The sequence below is a fragment of the Pecten maximus genome, chromosome 13, assembly GCF_902652985.1.
Source record: "Pecten maximus chromosome 13, xPecMax1.1, whole genome shotgun sequence".
In the NCBI taxonomy this organism is placed as follows: Eukaryota; Metazoa; Mollusca; class Bivalvia; order Pectinida; family Pectinidae; genus Pecten; species Pecten maximus.
This window is the reverse complement of record NC_047027.1, coordinates 11,788,073-11,801,787: the sequence shown is the minus strand read 5'-3', so window position 1 is coordinate 11,801,787 and position 13,715 is coordinate 11,788,073. Positions and strand designations below refer to the sequence as shown.

General features: G+C 35.5%; 1 protein-coding gene and 1 long non-coding RNA gene across 2 annotated transcripts in view; one reads left to right on the top strand and one right to left on the bottom strand.

The window, feature by feature from the left end:
- The first annotated feature begins 855 nt into the window (after positions 1–855).
- Positions 856–13,715, top strand: part of LOC117341379 — a 36,362-nt gene continuing 23,502 nt past the window's right edge. The window contains exon 1 of the mRNA XM_033903232.1: positions 856–1,257. Coding sequence (XP_033759123.1) covers positions 1,152–1,257 — 106 coding nt within the window. The 5' untranslated portion in view covers positions 856–1,151. The remainder of the gene's footprint in view (positions 1,258–13,715) is intronic.
- On the bottom strand, positions 8,864–10,109 carry LOC117341383. Its single transcript, XR_004535620.1, has 2 exons — positions 9,597–10,109; positions 8,864–9,520 (listed from the first exon to the last, which is right to left on the bottom strand). It is a non-coding gene; the product is annotated as an uncharacterized LOC117341383 (long non-coding RNA).

Here is a 13,715-nt window from a genome sequence, read left to right as displayed (position 1 = left end):
AACATCTGTTTTCGTTTCTTTCTGAATGTATTATATTTCTTGTAAATCTGTCACAAAAGCAGGAAGAAGCACATTTGAAATACTAGAATAAGAAGATCGACCTGTTGAGACTAACATAGTCTACAGTCATTAGATCAGAATAAGTCAAACATGTGTTTCCCTGATAGGAATCTAAACATGTGTACGTATAATGGCTTTATTTTATAACATTGGAAAACTATTTATTTATTTGCATTTAAAATTTGTGTAATGGTAACTGTAATGCCATTTTCACAAAGTAATTGGTAATTTAATTTATTACATTACCGTGTAATGGTACCCGTGTATGACAATGGACCAGTTATTTATTCTTCCGGATAAAAATACAAAACTGTTTAGAATAATATTAATATATGTCTGTATGTATACATTGTATCAGGGTAAACAAGTCGAGTCGAATAGCGCACTGATCTCCAACGGTGTCCTCGATTGGACGGGATTAGTGTCTTGATACTTAATTTGAATTCAACTCGGTACTTTGTATTTTAAGTCACTGGTTACTAGTCTGTAATATTATATCACCATGTAATTAAACCCGTGTCTGATAATGGAATTTATTTGTTCTTTCGAATACAAACTCCAAAATTGTTTAGAATAATGTTGATATATTTATGTATGCATTGCATCAGTGTAAACAAATCGAAGTAACTTGTATACTGATCGACTTTGATTGAACGGATTGCCTTCTTGATACTTTAGACTTGGTATTTTGTATTTCAAGTTACTGGCTACAAGTCTGTGACTATTGAACTGTTCACATATCGAGCGTGTAGTCCTGTATCAATCATTCTATCATGTTTTATTGTGTTTCAGTGTCTGGTCAGTCCGTCACCATAACAGGACCAAGTACCTTGGAAACACCAACATCAGAACTCAGACTTACCTGTACACCAAGCTCAGCCGGTATCTCAGATATCAATGTTATCAGTCTTCGGAAAAACTCTAGTTCTACAGATTATCAAATAGTAGTGTCTGTATCCTATAGTAAAGCCGCCTCATCCTCGGTACTTACCTGGGGTAACATTGTCAGTCAGAGCAGAGCGGGGGTGTCAGCCACAGGAAATGTGGACACGGTATCTGGAGGTCAGCTTGTGTTTACAATCGCCACAAACATGACGACCTGTAATGATGGCGGAGCTTACAAATGTAATATGGGAGTCACTCTAACAGGTGGTAGTGGTGGTATAGGTGATGCTGAAAAATATGTTACAGCTAAAGGTTTGTATCTCCGGAGTCAACCAGTCGTGTTCACACGATATCTAAAAGAAAGAAGAAATTACTGTCACCGACAAACTAATTCACCAGCTTCAAGTTTCTGCTGTGTTGATAATACACTATTTTCAGAGCTGATGTAAGTGATTTGATTTTGATTAAATTGAAATTTTATTTTACAAAAGCAATTTGAAGAGTATTGAGAAATGTCTGTGTTCGCTATATAATAATATGAAATGTAAGCATCATAAAGACCAGTAACAAAACATCAAACAATACCGATATAATAGGGAAACTATAATTAATTCCAACTCAAAATCAAATAAAGGAAGGAAACTTATAAACCAAAATATAGATTATATGCAAATTATTTTGGTTAAATTATTTTTAATCATGATCAAGAGTATATTGTATGGACATAATATGTACCTTTAATTGATGATAATTGTATTAATTTCAAATTGCATTGCTGACATCATAGTAAAGATTATTCATTCTATCACAGTTCAACCGATATCCACTAACGACATGACGGTGTTTCCCTTCCCCAATGTGGAGAGTGTATATTACTCTGTGGGATCCATTCACTTGTACGGGCACTGTAGGAAGTGACAAAAAAACCCACACATGGTGTTACAAGCGTGCTACCGACCAAGGATATACTGTAAGGCTGTAAACGAATTTTGATTTTACATGATGGTTGATCAGTTCAGTTTTATTTACTTGTTTATTGAAAAGGAAACCGTTTATAAAAACAACTTGATGCATTGCTTATTCTATATACAATTGAAATAAAAGGAAACGGAAATTTGGTACTTTTGTCCGTTTCCATACAAATATTTGATTTGAAATGATAAAATCAGACAGTGTTATTTTCCAGGGTTATTCGACTGCAGCTGACATTAATCAGAATGATAACGGTTTGATACAGTCCGGGTGTAACTACCAACGTACCAGTACACTTACATACAATGTGACAAATGAAGACACCAACACCACGTTTATGTGTGAACCGTTCACTGGAACCGTGTGTGGCTCTAATCCAGCCTCACTGATAACATACAAATCCATCAGAAGATGTAAGGGTCAAAAAAGACTTCAAAGAATTCTGATTGACAAAATAAAATACTTAATGAAAAATACTTTTTATTTTTTATCAAAGTTATCAAGAAACAATTTGTAACTTAAATCGATAGATACCATTCTTATGTGATATGTGTTCTCTTAAGTTTGAAATAATTTTCTAAAATCACAAGGAATCTTGTTTCAATTTTTTTATGATTTACGGTAGTCAAATTATCATTTAAATTAAGACACAAACAATACAAAATTGTCCTCACACATTAGGGCTAGCTTTCGCCATGTTTCATTCATCCATTCATTTCATCTATCTGTTACATATATTAATTCATTTCATTCACGCATTCATTTATTCATGGCTAATTATTTTCACGGAATATTTATCGTTATCATTATTCTATGGTTTCACCAATGTTCCTAAGTTACAGACTTTTACGAAGATACTTAAATCATGAACCCTGTTGCAATGGGTTTTAGGAGACACGCATGCTTGTTTCAATTAATCTTCCCATGCATTAACCGTGCACAAATTTCCTCGAGTCATCATCACATCAAATACATTAGTGAACATATTGCAAAAATCATCATTATCTGTGGTGAGTATGTTTGAAAAATCATCATCATCATCATCATCATCATCATTAAAACTAAATAAGCATATCATTATATCCATACTTATCGCAGAGAATAAGACAAACGTTTTTGTCATACATTTGTACTCTTGTTAAACATACAAGAATAATATCATTTAATCAAGCTGCAGAGAAAGTTTGATAAGAAGTTCACATTGTAGTACATGTGTAGACGACCAGTTTTATCAAAAACCTGTGTAAATGTCGGTATTCTACAGAGGCTATATTTTATATGGGCATTAAATAAGTTTCACGTTTTGCGATCTTTTGATAATAAAGAACGAAAGGAACTTCATGACAGGGAATTTCAGAAATTATCTTAAATTAAATTTGATCAATACTAGCTTTAAATTATCACAATAGATTCTTGAATGACTTAATGCTATACAAAGTCTATAAATGACGAAACAAAACACGTTTATTTGCGATGTGATACACAACATTATCTATATCACACAAAGATATACCGTTGTACAATATTACTTTATACAAATGTATGCGTGGTATTTATTTGTAGACGAACCTACAACTACGACGCCTGCTTTGGCTCCAAATACAGGTAGGTTTTGCTCCATTTTTAATTCAGGCGTTAAAATCGATTATAATAATGCCTCCAAAATAAACTGTTAGTATCTGTTTTCTGTCTTCTTACTCAAACATTTGAAGTAGATAATTACCACTCAACCATAACAGATTACGTACTGAGGTTACTGTAACAACTAAAGGTTCATCCATTTCCATTAATAACGTACAAATCCATTGAAAGATGTAGGTATTGAAGTGTATCTATACATTTTGATTTATACAATACATGATCAGGCAATTACCATGTAAAGTCGCAAACTTACTATACAAACAGTGACACAAAGTGAGCAAGCTGCCGTGAAACTTTGATAAGATGTTAACATTGTAGTACATTAGTAAATTAGTTTCACTTTTGGCGACCCTCCAGAAATTTTGATGAATTTAGACCGAAAGGAATTACCAATTACCGATCACAATGCGGATGTGTTATGACCATTCAACGATAGCAAATGTGTTTACTTCCTGAACAGATGACGTCACACCCTGGATCATCGTCGCTGTTATATTCATCATGGCGACTGTCGTCCTCAGTATCATTGTTGCCTTCCTCTGTCGTAAAGTATTAGAATATAAAGGTAACGACGATTTACTTGTTGGTATAATTTATCAAAGACACCAAATTACACATTTGATTAAGCTATGTCAAAAATACAGAGTATGAAATATTGTGAATATGAAACTTGATAATACAGCTGTTTATCCAGTTCTTTGTTTCACCATTGATGGTCATGACCAAAAGTAAGGTAAAGCAGAAGGAATCTGCATAGCAACTATCAATGAGTCCGGTAAATTGCTTAGAACTGCAGGTAAAGTGTATTATCATGTAGATATCGGATATTTTGTAATGCGGTATGGTTGCCTAGTGTTTGTGTAACCGGTGACGCTGTTTAAAGCCTCTGAGACTTAAGGTTATTTTAAAGAGATAAAGTTGTTACTGATATCCTCAGAATTACACATACCTAATTATATCTTATATAAGGAAATACAAAGTTAACGAAATAATAAATAAATGTATAAATGTATAATGCTAATGCGAAATATTATGGTACGATTGTTATGAAGGAAAAAAGATGTCATCATCTTGTTCACTTTAGACATACTAAATATGACTAGTGTGTTTTTCATAATAAGATGGCCTAGTGAGCTTATGCCGTTGTGCGCCTCTGTCGTTTGTCGTCATCACCTTTTTCATTCAAAAGACTACTTCTCAAGAGTCAAGAGACCCAAAGACCTGACAATAGGTCTGCAGCATGCTTTGCTGAAGAGCGAAACAGGCCAACGGGGCCTCTTATTTTTCGAATGTACAAATAAAATGTTGTCGCCACTTTATTAATGAAACGCCAGTCAGTCAGTCTGTATTGGTATTTTTTATTTCATTTTATTTATTCATTTTTCTTATTTATCATGAATCATTGATTATCAACCAAATTATCACATGGAATTACCCGTTACATTAATGATCACTTTTTAATCCACAGAACGTTTACATCAAAGCGTTAATTACGAGGTGGTGAACAGGTAAATATACATGTGTTTAGTTAACAATACGTTGCAACGTTTCCAGAGTGATTGTTTATTATGTCAAATTATTAAGAGACAACAAACCTGACCAGAATATAAACGAAGTAATTACAGAAGAATTGTTTCCAGAAAGAGATAATAGGGCTAACAACCGAGCTTTACATTTATATGAAATCTAGGGTATATCACGTTCTCAAAGTATATAACGAGGCAGTTATAACAAATCTACATAACATAACACGTTGAGTGAGACCATGGTTTTATACTCATTGCAGGACAATTACGGTATCCATCACTTAACTACATAGTTATATACTCATACCTCGACAATTACTTTATCTATCACATAATTACACAGTTTAATACCCATTACTCAACAATAACTGTATCAATTATTTCATTACATGGAGAAGTTTAATATCCATCACTCGATAATTACTTAATTGATTATATGGAACTACTCAGTTGTTTGATTTTTGTAAATATCAATACGTAAAAGGAATCGAACTCGAGAACCGAGAAAAATTAGAAACAAGATATACGGACATCATAGGATAAATACATACGTGTTTCAGAAGGGTTCTCACCGACAGAAATATAGATATATTCTAATAATTTATCCTTTTTTTTCTCACCAAAACAGAGGATTTTCAAGAAATGATGAGCACGTGTACAACACCACGGACAATTACAAAATACCACAAATATAGACTACACAATGCAGCTACGAGGTGTGGATAATCGAACTAAGTGTATAACTGTTGTAACTGAGGGTACACATACCAACAAACTAAGTGTATTACTGTTGTAATCGAGGGTACACATACCAACAAACTTAGTGTATTACTGTTGTAACCGAGGGTACACATACCAACAAACTAAGTGTATTACTGTTGTAACCAAGGATGCACATACCAACAAACTAAGTGTATTACTGTTGTAACCAAGGATACACATACCAACAATCTAAGTGTATTACTGTTGTAACCAAGGATACACATACCAACAAACTAAGTGTATAACTGTTGTAACCGAGGGTACACATACCAACAATCTAAGTGTATTACTGTTGTAACCATGGATACAAATACCAACAAACTTAGTGTATTACTGTTGTAATCGAGGATACACATACCAATAAACTAAGTGTATTACTGTTGTAACCAAAGATACACATACCAACAAACTAAGTGTATTACTGTTGTTGTAACCAAGGATACACCTACCAGCAAACTAACTGTATTACTGTTGTCACAAGGATACACATACCAACAAACCATGTGTATTACTGTTGTAACCAAGTATACGCATACCAACAAACTAAGTGTATTACTGTTGTAACCAAGTATACGCATACCAACAAACTAAGTGTATTACTGTTGTGGTAACCAATGATACGCAAACCAACAAACTTTTTTGGTTAGTGACTTTTTGACTTCAACCTTTGATCCTGTGACCTTGAAATGTAGTGAAAATGATTCCTTAATTTATCCCTACAAATGCTTAAAGTTTTACAAAAAATGTCGCTTCATTCTAGGAACACTACTCTTTGAAGTTTGAACCTTTAAACCTTAAACCTTTCTCACAATGATACTCATATAAGTGACTCATATGACTCATATATACTCATTTCCATAGAATCTAACTCATAACGCCCCTTATATGGCCTTTAAAGCCCTTTATGTTGTGCTTACTTCTTGCGGTTGCAGTTAGGCTTAGAGCTTACCAAGTTTGATTTTGATTAACACAACTGTTTTTGAGTAAGCAACATTGTTACATTCTGCCCCTTTTCTGTCCCATCCCTATTGGGTCAGTAAGGCACCTTTAGGTATGATACGGATGCCGATAAGATGCTGTCTGCCAAGTTTAATTGAAATATCTCCACTAGTTTTTGAGAACAGGTCAATTAAAGAATATTCTTACATTTGGTCCCGTTTTGCCCTAATATAAGCCTCAGAGAGACGCTACCACCTTTTGTATACATACGTAAATCTTCTCCGCTTGTGCATACATTCTACCAAATATTGTATATTCTATTACTTATCTTGACCATGTGCTTGCTGCCATTTTTGGTTGAAATCCAACTAGTGTTTCTTAAAGAAGTCGACAATGTAACGAGTAAACGACGGAGGACGCATGACTCATGATGACACAAAACAAGGGCCCAATGGGCCCGAATCGCTCACCTGCAATGCAGTGATTTTTTCAAATATGGATCCTGCAGTTATTTGAAAGCATGCTACAGGGCTAATATAATGTATCTCGGCACTTTGGCTATTCAGACGTTATTTAAAGATTTAAGCATACTTGACTGACGTGACCTTGAATGTCAGTCAGAGTCATTCATTTGAGCAAATTTTGTAGCCCTTCACCTCAGCTTGCTACAGGCCCAACATCAAGTCCCTGGGCCGCTTGGTTATTGAGAAGAAGTGATCTGTGTGATCTTGAATGAAGGTCAAGGTCATTTATTTGAATAACCTTTGTAGCCCTTCACCCAAGCATGCTACAGACCCAATACCAAGTCCCTGGGCCTCTTGATTAGTGAGAAGTCGTTTGAAGATTATAGCCTATTTGACCCATGTGACCTTGAATGAAGGTCGAGGTCAATTATTTGAACAAACCTGGCAGCCCTTCACCCCAGCATGCTACAGGCCCAATATCAAGTCCCTGTGCCACTTGGTTATTGAGAAGTCGTTTAAATAAAAAAAATTGACGCCGGACGGATGGACGAAACGACAGACGCCGCACCACGACATAAGCTGCAGGCAAGTGAGCTAAAAACGTACATAACACAGAATTACCCCAGATACCAAACTCATATTTCTGCAGAGAAAGAAACAAATAATATTCTACATACACGATTAAGAACTCCTGCCAGTATATTGATACTTAATAAGAGTCAACCTTGTAGAATATCATAGAGTAAGGATTGGGAATGCTATTAACAATCTCATAAAGTGATTCCAGAAGTAGTGTGGGTGAAATCTATTAAACATCAAACTTAGCTGTCAATGGTGATAGACTTGCCAACAAGACATCACAAAAATGGGGAACCCTGGGCTGTTACGGCAGAAAGAATGACGATTCATTGGTAGCCATCACCACACGACATTGTGCACAAGCAGGGGATATGATGCAAATAACTGATGAAGATGACAGTTTGGTGGAGTTTGGTAACTGCACAGAAAGCTACGATCAAGAAGATGTTGACATCGCAATCATAAAGTGCAAAGCGGACATATCCAATGTGATACACACTTTCGTAATGAAAAAGGCGATCTTTGCGAAGCGTCCGTATATCAGAAGGACTACTTAAAGAGTTGGCAGGACCAACTACAGCAATTGCATACGCTGGTGGTGCGCATGTGTGTGATGAAGAAGGCATCATAATTAGCGGCAACTCGGACAACGACTTCTTCTCAGAACCGGGAGATAGTGGCTCTATCGTATTCTTCTTTGATCCGACTGACGTAGACAACAGACGTGTAAAGCTGCTATCCATCGTCTCCATACAGATCGGGATCAGATCATACATGTAGGATTGGAAAACCAGCTAAAATTTAGCTTATTTCTTTCTTAAAAGAAACATTTAAAACGAAAAACAAAATGCTCTGTTGACTTGGTGTCCTAGGCTCGGTTATAACCGGAACAAGGACGTTAAGCCCCATCAATCAATCAATCAATCTGTTGACTTCCATGCACGATACTAGAGGTTGGTCCAAAAGTAGGAAAACGTTTGCGTTATTGCTTAATGATTTAACTCCTTGACGATATAATCATACAAAGCAACCAACCAAGTTTTAAATGTCTTTAATCAATACAATTACAGTTTAGAATGATTTATACACAAGATCACTGCACAGAAAAAAGTGATAAAAAAGAAAACAATAAAGATAACAATATATTGCAAATGATGAAGATATTCTTACTTCCAATTAAAGATGGGTTTTCACATATTTATGCTCAATTATCGTTTTCCCGTTAAAATATAGATACTATAAATATCAAGTACAGATTGATGTACCAGGTAGATAGGAAATAATGCCTGCGTTCACTATTATTCTAATGAAAAAAATCTATATGCATTATAGGTGTCATTGTGTCATCTGATGGGCTGTTTTTTCCCAAATATTACATTGGTGTTTTTTCCGAATCTGACCAGGCCGAGAATTAAAGCATAATTAATGTTGGTGAGGATAAAATTTGAGAAGAAAAAAAAGTGTTCTTTTTTTAAAAATTTCATTACTTATATTGAACGTTACTTAACAAAGCTAGTATTTTACATAAAGGTCATCACTTTGGCCATCCAGGAAAAACTTATATCAACTAGTCAATATTTTCATTAGAACAAAAAAATATATACATGTACATCATACAATCATCGCCTTTTATTGAGGCCTCGATGAACAAACACTTGACCAGGTCCATAAATATTATAGTCTCGTGTACACCTCCACAAAATGCAATAAATTTATTGAGGCCTCGATGAACAAACACTTGACCAGGTCAGTATAGTCTCGTGTACACCTCCACAAAATGCAATAAATTTATTGAGGCCTCGATGAACAAACACTTGACCAGGTCAGTATAGTCTCGTGTACACCTCCACAAAATGCAATAATTGTATAATGTGCAGGCCAATACCCATGAACATATAATAACACCTGTATAATGATAATAATATGCTCATGAGATTTATATACAGATTTGTTATTTTGTGGTAAAATATATTTAAATCTAACTACAAATGTCATTAAAAGATCAAAAACAGTTTTATTTCCTTGTCTAACCTTTGGGACAAACTCATTCATTTGACTGCACCATACATCACAGCTCAGTACATTAGAAATCAGGGCATCCAGTAGACCCGTAACAGTATGTTTTTGACATTCCAAAATCAGATTTGACCCTTGGGTTTGAAGAAACATGTCTATATTTTTACCATTGTATGGCACTGCCACTATATAACCCTACCAATTCAGTTGCGAGTTCACCAGCTTATGAACTGCCAACTGAAATTTGAATTTGAAAATTTCAAAAAAAAATCGCACCACAAATAAAAAATCGCAGATGGTAAATATAAGCATTGACTTATGTTTTGATCCCTCATATTTCTGAGAAATAGTGATTTGACTTCTGAAATTGCTGAAGTCAAGGGTCAACTGGATGCCCTGGTTATGAAATTTAACATTACTCCACATCTTCCATTTTTGAAGACATTTATCAAACACGTACTCCATGGTTCTTCATTAGTGTACATTAGTGTAAATTACAAGGTTTTCTCGGGGTTTCCTTGCTGTTTTTCTATTAGAAAGAGGTCGATCTCAGAACTAAACAGTACATGGTAGAATAGAAATAATCAACTTTGACTCGTGTATTGTTGCAGGATATACAACTCGGACTCGGATATTTTGCAATTTTAATTAATAACTCAGGCCTGTGGCCTTCGTTATTAATTAATTGCAAAATATCCTCGTCCTCGTTGTATATCCTGCAACAATACACGAATCATCGTTAATTATTTCTTAATTAATGATGGGCACTTAGTACAATGTGCCATATTTGCTTAAGATTATAAAGAATCCTACTTCACACATTTTTCCTAAATATACAATACTTGTATAGGTACATGTGTATACATGTAGGTCAAACATTATGCAAATAAAACAAAAATTATATACCATCGAAACTTTGGTATTTAGATGAGATGAGATAAATGAGAAAGTGTCACACAGTATATTTGCACCACTACAATATATTCTCGTGATGATAACATTAATATGGTATCCATGTAACATGTGTATATTCTCATGGTAATTTGAAAAATGTCCAAGAAATATACTGAATTCTGTACTTTCGTTCAGATATTTTTTCACCTATTGTTAACAGATATTGCCCAATATAACAAAACGTTAGAAAAGACACACAAAAAAACATCAGAAAAGCATTGAGACTAATGTTGAGAAAGAACTGAAAATATCAAACAGTAATGATTCTTGTATATAATATATGATTAATACAAATATTATCACTTCTAAAACATAAAACTAAATTAAAATATAATGAAATTTATAAAATATAATCATCAAAAATTCTAATTTGTTTGATGTGTTTATCACCTTATGAATAGCCAGGGCAATTTTAGACAGGGTCGCCTTGTAGTAATTGGTGACTACCTCACATGATAAAATAGGAGAGGCCTGTCACATTCCATACAGACCAGTTAGCAGTGTCTTGCCCAAGGACACAACCATAACAGCACAGATCGGGTTGTTTCTCAGCTTCATGAGAAACACAAACAGCCACAGTTAGGGAGTGTTGGACCTTGCACCTCAGGTCTTCACTTGGGGTTACATGGCCACGCTCTAAGTGACTCAGCTATCACAATCTCCATGGGTAAAAAGTCTATATATGAATATAAATATATAATACAAGAGATCCCAGAGGGATCTTGGCGCCCACCATTGAATGATCTTCATAAGTTCCATGTCAGATTGATCTTTTCTCTACTTTTCCCTTCATTTTACTAATCTGTGCAAATTGAGACATCCCTCCAGTACTTTTCAAACAAAGGAATCCTAGCTATATAAGAAATTTGAGATTTAACGATAATGGCTGTTTGTTTGCCAGGTTGTTTTCAGGACAGACTGGTCCAAAAATGCAATACAAGGGACCAGGGGGAACCTACTATGGAGCAAGATCCATTCAGTACTTTGAGAAATAGAGATAACAAACTTCAATTGTCAAAATCCAAGATGGCGGTCTGTCGGCCATATTGTTTTCCAATTGATCTCAAAATGCAATAAGCATAAAGAGGCACCAAGGGGAACCTCCATATGAAATTTGAGAAAGATCCCTTCAGTACTTTCTCAGAAATAGCGATAACAAACTTCCAATTGTCAAAATCCAAGATGGCTGCCTGTTGGCCATGTTGTTCTCAGATTGGTCTCAAAACGCAATATGCATAACTAGGCACCGAGGGAAACTTACATATGAAATTTCAGAAAGATCCATTCAGTACTTTCTCAGAAATAGTGATAACAAACTTCAATTGTCAAAATCCAAGATGGCTGCCTGTCGGCCATGTTGTTTTCTGATTGGTCTCAAAATGCAATATGCATAACAAGGCACCAAGGGAAACGTACATATGAAATTTCAGAAAGATCCATTCAGTACTTTCTCAGAAATAGAGATAACAAACTTCAATTGTCAAAATCCAAGATGGCTGCCTGTCGGCCATGTTGTTTTCTGATTGGTCTCAAATCGCAATATGCATAACTAAGCACCAAGGGGAACCTACATATGAAATTTGAGAAAGATCCCTTCAGTACATTCTCAGAAATAGCGATAACAAACTTCAATTGTCAAAACCCAAGATGGCTGCCTGTCGGCCATGTTGTTTTCCAATTGGTCTCAAATCGCAATATGCATAACTAGGCACCAAGGGGAACCTACATATGAAATTTGAGAAAGATCCCTTCAGTACTTTCTCAGAAATAGCGATAACAAACTTCAATTGTCAAAATCCAAGATGGCTGCCTGTCGGCCATGTTGTTATCCGATTATTCTCAAAACGCAATATGCATAACTAGGCACCAAGGGGAACCTTCATATTATATTTGAGAAAGATCCCTTAAGCACATTCTCAGAAAAAGCGATAACAAACTTCAATTGTCAAAATCCAAGATGGCTGCCTGTCGGCCATGTTGTTTTCCGATTGGTCTCAAAACGCAATATGCATAACTAGGCACCAAGGGGAACCTACATATGAAATTTAAGAAAGATCTCTTCAGTACTTTCTCAGAAATAGCGATAACAAACTTCAATTGTCAAAATCCAAGATGGCTGCCTGTCGGCCATGTTGTTTTCCGATTGGTCTCAAAATGCAATATGCATAACTAGGCACCAAGGGGAACCTACATATGAAATTTCAGAAAGATCCATTCAGTACTTTCTCAGAAATAGCGATAACAAACTTCAATTGTCAAAATCCAAGATGGCTGCCTGTCGGCCATGTTGTTTTCTGATTATTCTCAAAACGCAATATGCATAACTAGGCACCAAGGGGAACCTTCATATGAAATTTGAGAAAGATCCCTTAAGCACATTCTCAGAAAAAGCGATAACAAACTTCAATTGTCAAAATCCAAGATGGCTGCCTGTCGGCCATGTTGTTTTCCGATTGGTCTCAAAACGCAATATGCATAACTAGGCACCAAGGGGAACCTACATATGAAATTTAAGAAAGATCTCTTCAGTACTTTCTCAGAAATAGCGATAACAAACTTCAATTGTCAAAATCCAAGATGGCTGCCTGTCGGCCATGTTGTTTTCCGATTGGTCTCAAAATGCAATATGCATAACTAGGCACCAAGGGGAACCTACATATGAAATTTGAAAAAGATCCCTTCAGTACTTTCTGAGGATTAGCGATAACAAGAATTGTTTACGGACGGACGGAGGGACGGACGGAGGGACGGACGGACGGACGGACGGAGGGACGGACGGACGACGGACCACGGACGCAGGGCGATTTGAATAGCCCACCATCTGATGATGGTGGGCTAACAAGACAAAAGTAATTTTTCTTAATTGTTCTGAGTTTGATAAATCAATTAATATATGCAGACAATCCAGAGTTTAATT